This window comes from Gambusia affinis, linkage group LG01, assembly GCF_019740435.1.
Source record: "Gambusia affinis linkage group LG01, SWU_Gaff_1.0, whole genome shotgun sequence".
Lineage (NCBI taxonomy): Eukaryota > Metazoa > Chordata > Actinopteri > Cyprinodontiformes > Poeciliidae > Gambusia > Gambusia affinis.
The window spans coordinates 14,771,446-14,787,226 of record NC_057868.1 but is presented as its reverse complement, the minus strand read 5'-3'; the positions used below and the strand labels follow the sequence as shown (position 1 = coordinate 14,787,226).

The following is a 15,781-nucleotide window of genomic DNA, read 5'->3' as shown; positions in this document are numbered from 1 at the left end:
ACGTAAAAGAAAAACAAAAAATCTTATTCTGCTGCAGATCTTTATGGAAGCCCATTTCCGCCATGAAAAAAACAAGACCAACAGGAAGTCATAATTTCGACTTTCAAAGTCAAAGTCGAAATTATGACTTTGAATCTCATAATTCTGACTTTGAAAGTCGAAATTATGACTTCCTGTTGGTCTTTTTTTTTTTTTCATGGCGGAAATGGGCTTCCATAGGATCTTTCCCACGTTCACATCTGTAAGACGCACACAAAGAAATTGACAGGAACAAAAGTTTTTTGTTTTTTTTTATCTTCTGTCACTTTATTACTTTTTTACAACTTTTTGTCAGCTGGAAGTCTTGAACATAGTTTAAAACATTTTGGCAAACAAACGGTTTACAAGAGTCGGAAACGCTTCAGTGATTTCATTCATCTGGTGTAGCCATGGCAACCTGGAGCAAACGTTACGCTGTTTTCCCATAAGGTGGCGCAAGAGCTCTGCTTAGTAGAAAGAATGCAAATGTTTCACCTTTATTATATGACGTATAAGATTTTCAATTAATTTTTTTTAATTTCTTTTTAATCTGAAATTACAAGAGAAATCCCCCATTAAGGTAAATTGCGTGGACTAGGAGAATTCCTTAAAAATGTTAAAGATTTTTTGAAGAGTTTGGCACCGGGGCAAATTTTTCCATTTATTGTATTTGATGAGTTTAATTTCAGAATAAATAAATAAATAAATAAATAAATAAATGATCCGTTTGGATGCTCACCGGTTTCAGATGGAGCCGATCTAAACTCTGGCTGTTCTGCTATCTATTTCCTCTGATCATGTTCTCATCTTGACCAAACTTCCAGCAAGTCTAGAGGGAGAGCTGCTCAAACCGTGCGCTATAAGTGGTTCGAACTGGGACAAGCAGGGAAGTAACCGGCCTAAACAGGACCCTTATAAACAAACATGGTTTACTGACGAACAGACGGTGACAGATGAGTGGAATCAGCCGGGAATGAGCAGGAGACGATTTCTGACAAGTCACCTGTGTGAGTTCTTCCAGCGGCCCCTATAGGCTGAGCTCCGCAGAGGAGATGGAGGAGGAGGAGGAAGAGTAGGGCTCCTCCGCAGAGCGGACGGAGAACTTGAAGTGGCGCCGCAGGTAGCCTCCGTAGCGTTTGTCCCATTTCAGGTTATTGAGTTTCGGCCGGACCCTCCGCATGAAGCCCCCATAGCGCTTCTGGAGCTCCTCGGGCTCCTGGCTTTCCTCCTCCGCAGAACTCCTCCTTTTTGATTTGGGGCCGAATTTGCGTAAAAAGCCTCCGTAGCGCTTCACGTAAGCGTGCGGGACGGGCTCCTGCGCGGCTCTCACCTCCAGCCGCTTTAGAAGCTCCTCGTAGTTCTCGGGCAGAGCCGCGGCCTTTAGGACGGAGTTGTCGCGCCACGGGGAGGAGACGAACACTTTGTTCTTGTTCTTGTCGATCCTCTTGATGAACCCGCCGTAGCGCTTGACCAGCTCTGCCTCCTGGCTCTCCTCCGCCTCCGCCGCCTGGTCCTCAGTGTAGTCGGCCAGCCGCGGAGCCGGAGCGCAGCTCTCCAGCTCCTCCTCGCCGCACTCTGCGCTGCACGACTGGAGATGACACAGACACAACATGTGAGATACGACGGCTAAACTTAACTTGGGGATCCTTTATTAAAGCGCAAATACGACAATTATTAAACAGAAGGAGTTCCACCACCACCTGTTCTAAACGTTCAGTCACGAAGCTGACTATGTCTTGAATTAAGTAAAGTTCTTTCAAAGTTATTGAATTGTCAGTGAATAAAAGTTTTTTCTCTCTGTGTAATTCCAGTTTTATCTTATGTGGTTTAGTAAGATCAAAACCGACAAGTAGCTCTGTCTTGTCCCCGCGCAAAGTTGGTCCTACCAGACTGCTGAGAGCGGCCTCGGGGCGCAGCATTTGTTCGGCGCATCTCTGGCACTGTGACGAGCAGTCCGTGTGGACGGAGGGCGGCAGGCTCAGCATCAACACCAGGACGTACCACTCCATTCTTCAGCAGATTCGGTGGCGCACGCGAACCAAAGACAGGCCAACAAGCAGTTCTCTTCCAGGATTTCACAGACTCATGGAAAACATTCACCTGGAAAGACAGAAGAACGTTTTTGTCTTTAGAGTAACACCAATACGTAAAAACAAATAAAAACAAACAAAAAAAACCACACTACCTATGTATTTGGTGCATTTTGGATTCGTGCGCTGTGCGTAATTACGCGTCAACATTTCTTTTTTTTTCCTCTGAATATTTCACAAAGAATCGAATAAGGAAGTAAACAACAGCGACTTACAGTAAAGTTCCAAACCTGGATAAGAGCATAAAGTGGAAGTCGTTACCTCAGGAGTTGGACAGATACTTCTAGCGGCTTTCTGTGCTCCGATCAACACTTCCTCCTCGCGCGTCGCCTTCCTTTTCATCGCCTTCCTTTTTATCTGCGGAGCCTCGCCTGTCATCAGATCAACTTCTGCTCGCCGACCAATGAGAAACAAATGTGCTGCATAAGTGGTCCCAACGCCTCCGTGCTTTAGGAGTTTTCAACAACGCCCACGTTTGAAAGGTGGGCTAAGGAAGCGATCATCACTCCATCTCTGGGGCGTCTGGATCAAAACATGGGCTGTAAATCACACTGACATCTTTATTTTCCTCCCTTCGGCGACACAGAAAACAATTGAGCCCTTAAAGTATGAAGATGGAGAGAGATCGTTCCGCAGCTGATTTAGAGGATTCAAGATACCAGGTTTTAAACCGCAACTCTGTGCTCCACGTTGTTTCCGTGGAGTGGGAGAAAGAGCTTTCAGGGCCAAACACACCGCAGGTTTTTCAGGGAACATGTTGGAAACGGTCATTACTGCGGTTGCAAATATATACATTCTATTCTCCCAATTAACATCTTTTTAATTTCACAATATCTGCCGTCTGGTTTGAAATGGTCCAACGTACCAAGTTTAATAATACTGTTTATTGGTAGTAAAGTTAACAAATTCAACAGGCACGAGGGGAGGTGCAGAGGGGGGTTGAGCCCCTGAGCTTTTCATCCTTGATGCCCCAGTGGGTTTTTTGATTTTCTTTTTATTTTATTTTATGTATTTATTCATTTATCTGTGTGTCAGAAGGCCTGCTTGTGCCCCTCGACAATAATATGTAGCTAAATGCAATAATTTAGCAACATAAACTAGTCCAGTGTGTGTTTGTTTGTAATACCTCATGGGGACCATTTTCCTGACACATGGTACATGGTGGGGACCCACTGCTCCTTGTGGTGACCGAAGCCTGGAACCCACAAGGGGAAACACTGTTTTTGGGGTCAGGGGTCAGATTTAGGACTAAGGTGTGAATTGAGTTTTGGTTAGGGTTAGGTATGTAATGGATAGGGTTGGGATAAGGGTGAGGTTTAGGCTGTAGAAATGAATGGAAATCAATGGAAAGTCCCCACAAAAATAGCCACGCAAACATGCGTGTCTGTGTGTGTATTAATTAGCATTGAAGCTAAAGTGGGAAACACACCTGACCGCTTCATCAGTGACATGAGGTTCATGTTAATCTGCACCACACCTCAAGTGACTGCAAACAGATTATTTATTTACCAATCACATAATCAGTGCTGTGGATGAGGGGAGGAAATGAAACTCTTAAATGAACATTTTCTTTTTACTGTTGATTGTAAAACTCTAGGCTAATAGTTCTTTTGGAGAACACTGACAATGCACACCGCGAAAACACAACACATTGTGAAGTTATTGTATAAACACAATATATAATAAAAATATGAACATTATCAACCTTTAAGGAGGAAGAATGAAAGTAACATGAACTGACAGAGAATTTGATGTGCCTCGTGACACTGAGGAAAAATTAATTAATTAAGTAAGGTGCTCTGTAAACCAGAAGTTGTTGGCTGAGTGAGTCTTCTTGTCTGTGTTGCTCTCAGAGCAGCACTGTTAAGTGTTGGAGTATCACATTATCTCATGTGTAACGAGTTTCTGCCACAATGCCAAAAAGGTTCCTAAGCAACCTGAAGTAGCATTTCTGCCTTTTTCTGTTGCTAATGTTTTGATGTAGCACTGAATAAGTCAGCACCATTCATCAGCAGTAATGTACACTATTTACACGAGGCGTATTGATCTGTCTAAAGATGCCGTGTTAAAATGTATTTTTGTGTGCTACAAAGTAACAACAGAACAATAGCCAAGCTCAACAGATTAAAAATATTAATAAACATGTCTGAAAATTAAATAATTTGCAAAGTAGAAAAGAACACAAATGTAAAAACCATAACACAAAAGCTATCATGAGACACAAACATAAAAACTTTATAGAGACAGATAACTAACTATTTAGAGATGCGTAGACCTTGTTTATCCTTCTATTGTCTTCTGCTAATACAAGAATTGGTAATTGAGAATTGGTCCAGAGATCCCTCTCATCAGCAACATACTCCAGCTCATTCAATGGCATCCCAAGGTGCTGTAGAGGAGATGAAATCCCTCCAGACTTGTTCAACATCAATTGAAAACTAAATAATGTTATTGTGACATGTTCCAGTAGATCAGCCCAAAGTCGGTCCTCGGGGTCCGGCATCCTGCACGTTTTAGTTCTCTAGTTGTTGGTTGGTAAGGATGTTGGTAGCACCAACAACCTTCTCAGCCTGTCAGTGTTGTTCATAAAAAGCCTAAGAAAACTTAGGCTTTCTAATGAGCCATTATATGATCCAGGTGCGTTAAACCAGGGAGAGCTCTTTAGCTCATTAGCACTTCAGCTAATGGAGCCATACTGCTTCCGGTAATGAATATGAAACCACCAATCCTACCTGACCAAGGCCTGTTACCAAACCGGACACAGAGCTACAGATACTGGGAGATCCCCTCCATTCTGGCTCCTTTCGTGACCCACATTTCATTTCCATCCAATTCTTGTCCCGTTTATCCTGTGTTATTGTCTAACTAGGAGCTCACCAGCTTGAATTTACCAAAACTACTAGCTGCTATCAAGGCTCTCTCTACTTTTAAGGCGATATTATGTGAGTAAAAATGGCAAATTTTAACAGCATTTCTTCTCCCCGGCTTCACAATGATGCGATTCTTCTTTTTATGGCGCTTTTCAAAAAAACTGAAAGTGTGCAATACCGCCACTATCTGGTCTGTAGGTCTGCAGGTCCGGAGCTAATACCTTTCACTGATAGATCTTAGATTTGTGGATTGTATCAGAAATTATTTTGTTAAATTACTAAGGTTTAATTATTGTGACTGATATTTTCATCTGGCTGTTCATGGTGGATTTCAGGTAACTGCAGAGCTCCTAATTAGGTTAAACTGGTGTACTGCAATGTTTGTTTAGACACATAACTACGTTTTGTATATTGTGTTCATTTTGTGTGCAGTTTTTGCCTTAGCGTGTAAATGAGGAAGTCAGTAAATGATCAGCCTTACTTCACGTCTCCCTCTCATCATTTGCTGTGGTTTAACTTGGTATTTAGTCGGAGTTGTTACCCTTGATGAGAACACGATGGAAAGGTTTTTCATCTCTCCTCTTGACCATCACCGATTCTTTCTAAAAAAGTAAAAACTGCTTGTACACAGCAAACTGATTAAATGTTCGTCAGAAAGGGGCTTTTCAGCTTCGCTGTGAAAAGGAACTGAGGTCGTTTCTGCCCACCACAGAAGCCTTCTCTAATGACTCCTCTTAATCACCGTTTGGTTTTGTATTAATTTTTCTCAAAACTGAAACACTATATCGTAATTTAGTGTTCAATAATGAGGTGAGATTCAGTTCCATCAGAAAAAGCTCTGGATTCATTAACCCTCTGAACTCTGAGCAGTTTCTGTGGGATTTGTTCCCTTTGCATATCAGTTCACTGTGGGATCCTCTTTTTAAGTTAATGTTTTGTATGTATTGTGGAAATTTTCTTTAACAAAGAGTGAGGAAGAACTGTTTCAAAACCCAAAGAACCATAGAAGCAATATATTCTTAATCAGTATTTATTCTAAGGCTTTAGAGCTTGAAGTCTCTGCTCACTGAACACAGTCAGGAGAAAGAGCAAAACTCAGCTTACAGTTTTATAGGGAGGGTTTCTTTCCATCCACATAGTTTGACAATGTATTTACTTACATTGTAGCCACCGTGGTTACAGAACAGATAGCAAGCATACAGATCTTCTTTCACTAGGGGAGTCAAGCACATCATGAGGGTCCATGGAAGAAAAATTTTTTATGACTTTCTTGTAATACGGAGGCCAGAGAAATAGCTGCAGAAGACTTTCTCTGTCTGATGGATGGTGGTGAGGCAGACGCTGAGGACCCAGGTAGGAGTGAGAAAATGATGACTTTAATGGAGAAACCAGGAATACAAAGTCCAAAATCCCAGGCAGCACGGCTGAGTGGAGGCCAGGGCTCAACGCCGGTAACAACTGGTGAAACGAAGGACAACAGAACGACAGCTCACACACGCAACAAGGACCCGACAGAGACACAGAGACACAGGTGACGTTAAATACACAGGACGTAATCAGGGAACGAGACAAACCTGGGAACAATCAAGGGAAAGACAGGACAACAGGAAGACACAGAAACTCAAAACACACAGAAAAACACAGATCACGACATTCACATGAATTACACAAGAGTCATTATCCTGTTATGCATTGTTTTACTTATAATCATGGAGTAATCTTAACTTTTTCCACTACACATGCAAACTAGCTACTATATTTCAGCAGTGCTTTAACTCAAACTGATCATTTCTTTTAATTGTTTTGATTCAGCAAGCCTTGCAGAAGCAGCACTAAACAAAATGTCAATGTTATATATACAAAAATATTATATTTTCTGACCAATAAAGCCAAAGAAAAAAAAATTTTAGTTTTTATTTCAAGGTTTCTTTTGCTTATTTATGAAACATGAAAGCTAAATATGTATGTTGTTCGTAAAGGTGGACTCTGGTATTGTTCTTCTCTTCCATGTTTTTATTTATTTATTTATGTAATATTACGCTGCGAACTATTTAAAGTCAACATGAAGTTCTTTAACTTTAAATAACCGCTCCATTATCTTGCCCTGTAGCAAGTCGTGTCTTCTTCAGTGGTAGAGATAGCAACGTGCCCACGCCGGAGCCGTCACTTTACCTTCTTTAAATGTAGTGCTATTTTTGGGCTAAGCAGAGCCTGAAAGACTGACCTTGATTAACAACAGTGACTCAGTTTGAGAAAAAAACAAAACAATTTCTGTGTGATGAGACGTTACAGATGTGAATATTTGCCCTGAGGTATAATGACAAGTACAGTAAGAAACAAAGCATGGAAATGTAAAACATGATTCACCTCCACCTGCTGGAGCCTCTAGCTGGATTTTCTTATGTCATGGTTTTGTTTAAAGTAGCTAAACTAATGCTTTATTGTAATGGACCAATCAAATGGCTGTTGGAGATTTGTAAAGTGTTTCCATGGTGACAAACATGCCTACAATTCTTCAGTACAAAAACAAAAATGTTAACTTAATGATGAGTAGAAATAAAACTTGTACAATGACCAAAAAACACACAAAATTATATTTATGATGTCACTGAATGGACATAACATTTCATTATGAATTATTTAGAATTGAGGACTATGAACAATAACAACACAAACCAGTTTAAAGACAACAAATGAAAAACCCTTAAATAGCTGCATGTAGGTACGTCTCATTAAATACGATGGACCTGTGGTGTTTGACTGGGACCACAGCCACTGTGAAAACTATAAATACCTGAGACCTCCTCTAAAATACCTGCTTATTTAAAATATATTTATTTGAACCCCAGGAGGAGCAGTCAGTCCTTACAATATCATGAAAATGGTCCTTACAATATCAAGTACAAGAACAAATGCATACACAACTTCTGTCTTGAACAGTCAGTATTCAGTGGTGTATGCTACCAGAGGTTTTGTACATGCTCCAGTCTTTTGTTTGAGCAGTCTTGCTTACATTTACATTCTTCAGTAACCTGGAGACACCTGTTTCACATCTCTGACTTACAACTCCCACATGCTCCTGGACTTACACACAGTCCACAAGAGAGCCTGGTGTTATCTCCCATGCCATGGTTTACAGCACAATTACACGGAGTTACCTTGAATTGTTTGTCTAGTGTTCAATGGGCATAAAATAATGGCATTTACTTCCCATCTACTTGCTCTAGTTCAGCAGCAGCCTCTCCGTCTCCAAACACGCCACCATCATGACACGGTGGTGGACCAAGTGTTTGAAGAGTAACCTGTCACCTCTCCGTATGCCATTTCATGCATCATCATTGTCTCACACACACATGCTAACACAGCGTTCCCCCCCCTCCTCCGTGATGCCTCACACCTCCGCCAATGAAAAATATCTATTATGAGACGGGAGTGAGGTGAACGCACAAGCGACAATAACACCGCCAACCTGAGCTCTGCACCGAATCTGGTGTGAAGGTAACCATAGCAGCCATAAAGAGAAGCTGCCATTATGACCAGAAATAAACCTTCTTGATGGGCGGAGGATCACTTTATACATTTTCACCTCAATGAATAGAGGCACAAAGTGAAGGCGGTGACGACGAGCGGGGAGTTCGCAAAAACAAATAGCTGTGTAACTTTCATTTACGTCACTCTCTATTTGCACACATCTCATGACATTATGAAGAGATAATTTTTCAGAGTTGATAGGTTTTGAGGGAAGAATGAGCTTTTCATATTGGTATAATTCAACTGAACACTGCAGAGGTGTATAGTGAAAGAGCTTTTGAATGAAAGATAACTTGTGGGAGAGTTAAATAAAATAAATATGCTACAAAAGATTTAAAAAAGAGAGATGTTTGAAAAGATGACCTTGAAGCTCATAAATCATGGTCACCTGATGTAGTCCTGTTGGAAAATTACAGACAGTTGATCAGATTAATTTGATCCTACGTTCTGGAGCCAAAACAGTGCAAGGCAAAGTAAATACACAAACTGTTCGGAGAAGCTGCCTAATCTAAGAGGAGAGGGAGGAAAGCACATTGAAAGAAAAAAACACAAGAAGTTATATAATCTTAGGAAAGAGTTTTCCGTCTGACTCAAACTTCACCTGTTCAGTTTTGTGTGACTTGGCATTGTTTACCTATGCAAAGTGATCCGATCCATTGTAAATGTGTGCAAATAACTGTATTAGATTTTTTTTTTTAAAAGCTTACTTTAAAACTACAGTCAATTTAGTAATTTCTTTCTATGAAAAACATCCATAAAAACATACAGAAAGTCAAGTATGAAAAGCAGAATACTGGTTCAGCAATACTTTCTCCCATGATGAAATATTCCTATATTGCTTTGTAACATTTGGAAGATGTCATGAAATGTGAAGTGTTGACAGGACCAAAAAAGCACACAAGAACTGGAGATGGTGATGGAATGTATATGTCATAAAAGAAATTTTAAAAAAACATACAAATATTGAAAATTCAATTTTTAAAAAAATTGTTTTAAAATGCAATTCCAATCAAATCTCATCTCCCTTCAGTGAAACGTCTGGGCTTTTTCCAATCAAAGTTGATTCCTCTCAAATGTTTGATTGGTTAAAATTAATACTTCAACAGTATTAAAGACAGGAAGTAAGAAAGCAGTTATTTCTCAGTAGCTGAGGGTCCAGAGACCCTCTGGATGAAGGAAGGCATAGAACAGTGGGCTGGTTTGTAGCAGGCTGCCAGGAACTGGAAACGCACAAAAAAAAACACAAAGGAGGCGAGGAGAGGTGATGTATATATATATATATATATATATATATATATATATATATATATATATATATATATATATATATATATATATATATATATATATATATATATATATATATATATATATATATGTGTGTGTGTGTGTGTGTGTGTGTGTGTGTAAAATTGTCACAACATTTTACATGTGGTGACAACAATATAATAAGCAGACATGCAAATAAAATGGAAGCGACTTAAACTGATGCTTTTTCTGCTTCAGGTCAGTTAGGATTCTCAAACATAATTATTCAGACATTTGCTAAACGTCAGAATAATGGCAGTTCATTTTTAATTAAGAGGTTTACGTACATGTGCTTCTAGTCAGGCTGATTGTCACAGATGACCTGCAAAAGGAAAGCAGCAAGCAAAAACCAGAAGTTAGAGATAAAAACCTGACTGCTGACTCAGAATGGAGTAGTGGTAAACATCGGCTGATTAGTTGTTCCCTCAGGACGTGTGCTCGACTGAGAGTCATCAGGGTGATCATGATGAGGGACGTAATGCAGAGGGAATTTCACCTGAGCTGCAGCTACAGTTAGCCTTGCTGTGATAGAAAGCAGCTGGAACCGCTCTCTGCTAGCTTCTGGCTGGATGTGCTTCAGAGTGTGAAAGATATCTGCTTCTTTGGTCTAAACCAAATCATAAAGTAGCCAAGCACTTTGAAAGAGACTTCAGATGAACTCACTGGGTCAATCTGAGGCCAGGTGGATAGAAGAAAGTATTGCTCAGTTCGCCGGAAATAAGGTATCAAGGATGTGAGAATAGCCAGTAATAAGATGCAGTAGACATGAGCCAGCTTTAATCATTTTAAAGGTCAGTATTATGTGGGTTCCAGGCTCATACTGCAGTTTTATAGCATAATCAAGTAATGATGCTGTTCAGTTGTTGTAAAAATGCTATATATCAAATATGCTACTCTTTCTGAAGCTCTGCCTTCAGGAAGTCATCACAGCATGTCTCCTCTATTACCCCTTTAACAACGTTTGGACCAGCGTCGCACTGACAAGTAGCTCATTCAATGAGCTCAGCAGATGCACAGTTTCACCAGGTGTTTGCTAACTGCTGCTGGCTAGTCTGGAGGAGTCGAGCAGGGGAGTTGTGGGGGACGACGGCTCTGTGAATCGGAAGCTCTGAAGGTTGGGTGTAAAATGTGAGGACCCCTACGATTAAACATTCGTAAAGCCGCTCTTTGTTTTAACTAGAACCGATTCTACTCCCGAGTTTAACTGATTCCATGAAGGAAACATGAAAAAGTTTGATCTTTTGGCGGGTGCTGTGGATGTGTTTTGTAAGAAGTTGCTGCAGAACCTGCCAGTCCACATCAAGCAGGTGGAGACGAGGTGTTGGAATCCCTGTTGCACCTGACATGGGGTTTCACAGGTTCCACAGGCGGCTCCGCCAAATCCTGAAGGTGAGAAACGAACACATCTTCACCCAGACAGGGATAACAAACAAGCTTACATTTCTAAAAAGAAAAAAAAAAAAACACCCAACCTCTGGATCAGCGGTAAAGGCCAGGATGTCTCAGAATAGACGGATAACGAGGTAACAGGCTGAATGTGTCGCTTCTAAGAAACAACTCAATGAAACATCTGATTTGAATATCAATATTTACAAAGAGTTTGCCCACACAGAGGAGATGAAACACAGCGTCTTCATCCTGAAAGGGTACTTGAGTCTAAATCAGTCCCAGGTGCTGCTAATAATCAGTCTTTCAAATATGAACAGGAGAGGAGCAAAAACAAAAGAAAAGATGGTGAGTGTAAGCTGTCGAACATTAGCTTTCAAAGCGAGAAAGAAACTTGGTCTCAGGCTTTCTCAGACAAATGAAAGCAGTGAATCCAAACAGCACCTGAATGAGTTACATGTTTGTGTCCATTAAATGTGCTAAGTCATGTACTGATCCAGTCTGAAATGGGCAACCTGTTCAGTTTTTAATTTTTTTATTTTTATTTTTGGCTTTCAATTGAATACAATTAATTTTTGGGTTTCTTAGTTTTTCTATTTTCTGATTACGCTCTGCCCAGTCAGAGATGAGGACTGGTCAAGGAATATTCAGTGCTAGAACAGTTTCTTTGAACCTTCACTCGCATGTTTCAGCTTTTCCACCAAGAGCTACCTGGAAATCACCTTGTCGCTGTCGAACTGCAACAAGATGATAAGGGACGAGTTGAGCAACCAAACAAAATGGCCAGAATTTGGCTCAGAAACAGATGAGAATGATTTACTGAGCATGAAATGAATGAAAAAGCAGACAAAGTCCAAATGAAAACTACTGAAGAAACTCTTTAGAAGCTGACAGCCTGCTGCTGTTGTCACTATGCAGCGCTGTGGATGTGACCTGGACTATTCAAACTGGAGCATCTGTCATAACCTTTGCTCCAGGTAAGCCTCCACCTTCTCCCTTTTCTCTGCACGCCATCCCCTTATACTGACTTCCGTGTGGTGCGTTCAGGAACCTTTTGATGCCTCAGCTCAGGAAATTAACCTCTCAGGAAACTAGACAAAAGACATCAACTAACAAGCATCACAGTATCTGTATCCACGTCGTTTTACCTCAGCGCCACTGGCCTTCAAGTTGCCGTGGTAACGCCATTTTTTTGTTCTGACTCACAAGCTGAAGTGAGCGTCCCTGAAACTCGTGAAAGATATTCATCCTGGAGCAGAGCAGAGGAAAATAATGCAGCCAGATCTCGACTGTAGCACAAAACCTCTGCAGGCGAGGTCAGAGCCACCACACACACACACACACACACACACACACACACACACACACACACACACACACAGAGCACCACAGTGAATATCCGCCTCCACTCAACAAAACGCACTAACTGTTTTCTCCTCTCTTTTTTTTCTGATCGTATGTATGAGATGAAACAAGTTTTAGATTCAGATTAATGTGAGCTGAAGTCATCAGCTGCACTGTAATGATCACTGTCAGCTGAACACACGTCCAGTTGTTGAGGACGTCTTCACGGTTCCACATTATCTTAAAGGCACTCCACGCTTTGATGTCCGTTTTCTGTCTCAGGAGGTGGAACACAAAAATGAAAAGTCCATAAAAGTGTAATTTATAGAGTGTTATTCCAACTCCACCGCAAGAGGTCAGGAGAGCATGCTTTTGAAGTGCTGGCGCTCCTTGTTTTTGTCGTAATAGCTCCCGGAGTCAGATGTAATGGCTAAAAAGTGACATCCAGCATCAAAAAGCCTCATAAATGGATTCTGACTCTCTGCTCTGTGATGTTTGTGCATCATTCTCGTCAAAATGTGAAAACATTAAATATTCAGCTGTTTTAGAATGTATAACCCCATCAATCGTTAGTTTTGGTAATAATTTGCCATGTCCTTATCATCTCCACAATGGAAACAAGTGGCAAAACAAAAATATTAGAAAAAAAAAAAAACAACAACAGTCCATTATTCATTCCAGGAGCTGAAATGCAAACTGATGCTGGGCATAAAAGATTAGCTGACAGGATGATATGAGATCAAATAGCTCTGCATCTTTGGTGTGAATGAAATTTAGAAAATCTGAAAATACATTGACAAAAACTTAAAAAAAAAAAAAAAAGAATATCAATAACTTTCTATTTCATTAGATTAAAACAGTACGATAAAAGAAACGTGGAGAGATATCATTCTCCTCCTCGTTCTCAGACTGCTTGGTGACTACCTCATCTCCACAGGCTTTTTCCTTCGACTGAAAAGAATGCAGCTCATCTTTAGATATCAGATTTTAATAACTTAAACCAATAGTGCATGAATGATATGTCTCCTGCCCTAGCAGCTTCCTCTGGATCTGGACTCAGACTGCTGTCCGTCTTCTGTTCAAAGCATGGATCCAGTGCAGTGGCCACTTGGAGAAAGTCCTTGATCATCATTCTGCAAAACCCTTATTTTTGATCAAGTCGCAGGAATAAAGATATTTTTCTCTTTCCTCACTTTCTTTCAGCCCCACGTGTTTCTCCGGGTGTGGGGCTGAGTCCTGAAGACACACTGAAGACACACTGAAGACACACTGAAGACACACTGCGTGTGGACGTGTAAAGAGCTTTGAAGCTGACTGCTTCTTGAAAATCCTCCTCAGTCAGCTGAGCAAGCTTGTCTAAAAAAGAATAACGGAAACAAAGATTATTTGTGACGCAGTATTCATTTTCATGCTGTTATTTCAATCTTGTCTTGTGTGTATTTCTATTTTTCGACTTGAGGCTTCATACATCAGTGATCAAATATCTTATCCATCTTGTCTATCTAGCTCCGTCTGTCGCTTTTCTTATTCTTTCTCAGCCGTTGATCCAGCAAAGCTGCTAGAATCGCAGGCTACTGCTCTGACAATTCCTGCAGCAGTAAGTAAAGATGACTCCAACGTTTTCTTACATCAAGGATGAGTGAGTGTCTACAATGCACATTACAGCCCACCATGAGGCGAAGGGGGGGGGCGTTGTTGTTGTAGGGAAACGGCCTTCGCGAGCCGATCACACAACCACGCATCCCGAGTGCAATCAACGTAAAGTCGCAGTGCTGCACAGGAAATGCAGCCTTCTTTGTTCTTCAGAAGCAAAAGGAGGCGGATAAACACGGGAACTGCATAGTGTACCCAGCCTGTCGCCCAATGGCCGCTGGAGGTGGGCACCAGCTCCCAACCCTGCAAGGATCAGAGTGTCCAGATAATGGAGGAATGGAGGAATGGATGGAATTGGAGTGAAAACCGTTTTGTCTTATCTTGGTTGGCTTTAACTGAACTTAAAGTTGGATTTAAAAACGTTTAAATCTTCTATATTTTCTGCTAAAAAAAAAATGTAATAAAAAGTAAGGCAGTTCAGTGCCCACTGATGAGGTCACAGTGCTGTGGACTCAGTTAGATTCCTGCTGATTTCAGTGGAGAGGTCTAAGCCTGAGTTAATTCCCCCTTTTGACAAGTTCCACAAATAAAGCTTTACTGGCTGCTGAGCTGTGACAGTGGACACATCTACTCTGGGAGAGCGAAAAGACTGGTATGCAGGACTGTGAATGCAGCGCAGGAAGAAAGGATAGAAGACAATGGATGGATTTATAGGTCTGTGGGGTTTGAGTTCTGCTGGCAAAAGCAAAGGGTGAATAGAAATCACCATGATCCAGACAGTTCTGATGACTTTATGCAGCACCACACACATACAGAGAGCGTTAAAACCGCAGAAAACCAGATGCACACTCTGAAAGGTGTTTTTGGCTGTAGTTTTACATTGATCTCACTTATTTCACTTGGTTTAGTGATGACAACTTACTTTTTTGTGTTTAATTAACTTAAAAGTTACAACTCTGACTAACTTAAGGGAACTTTTTACTTTACTTGAAATAACTGAGTTCAAAGCCATTTTTGTATCCTACGTCTGACCAACTCAATATATCACGATCATCCAATTCAATTCATTAAGTTTATCCAACTCAATCTACTAAGTTTTTATAACTTAATTCATTAAGTTAAGTATGTTAAGTTCAGTATGTTTAGCAGGACTAATTTAAGTCGCTCTTACTCAAATCGATCAAATCTCAAAAGTGTATTTGAACCAATAAAGTTCAATGTCGCGTTCGCAGCCTGCGGCTGATGTTATGATCAAGCTTCACCAGGACAGATCCTGTAGCAAGCAGTCTGCTGTGGTGCAGGGGCAGCGCACAACTCACATAACGAGATATTAGTCTTCGGTGCGGCCGTCGCAAGTTCGATTCCACCCTGATGACCTAGCTGCGTGTCTTCTCTCTCTGTCATTGCCCACTATCCTGTCTAACTACTTTCATATAAACACTGCCTGAGCCGATAAACAAATGTGATTATTTAATAGTTTCCTTCTTAATTTGAAGTCAACTAAATGAATTGATTAAGACTGACTTAAATTTGTCATTTTAAACACACTTAATGAATTCAGTTGTATAAAAATTAATAAATTGAGTTGGATGGACGTAATAACTTGAGTCGGTTAAACTTCATAAATTAAGTTGGAAAAAC

The 15,781-nt window shown here is 40.7% G+C and overlaps 1 protein-coding gene across 1 annotated transcript; it reads right to left on the bottom strand.

The window, feature by feature from the left end:
* Positions 1 to 272: 272 nt before the first annotated feature.
* Positions 273 to 2,552, bottom strand: pdyn (prodynorphin). The gene is made up of 3 exons (XM_044141527.1): positions 2,370 to 2,552; positions 1,905 to 2,118; positions 273 to 1,606 (listed from the first exon to the last, which is right to left on the bottom strand). The coding sequence occupies exons 2-3, from the start codon at positions 2,025 to 2,027 to the stop codon at positions 1,046 to 1,048; spliced, it is 684 nt and encodes a 227-aa protein (XP_043997462.1). The 5' UTR covers positions 2,028 to 2,118; positions 2,370 to 2,552; the 3' UTR covers positions 273 to 1,045.
* Positions 2,553 to 15,781: the final 13,229 nt, after the last annotated feature.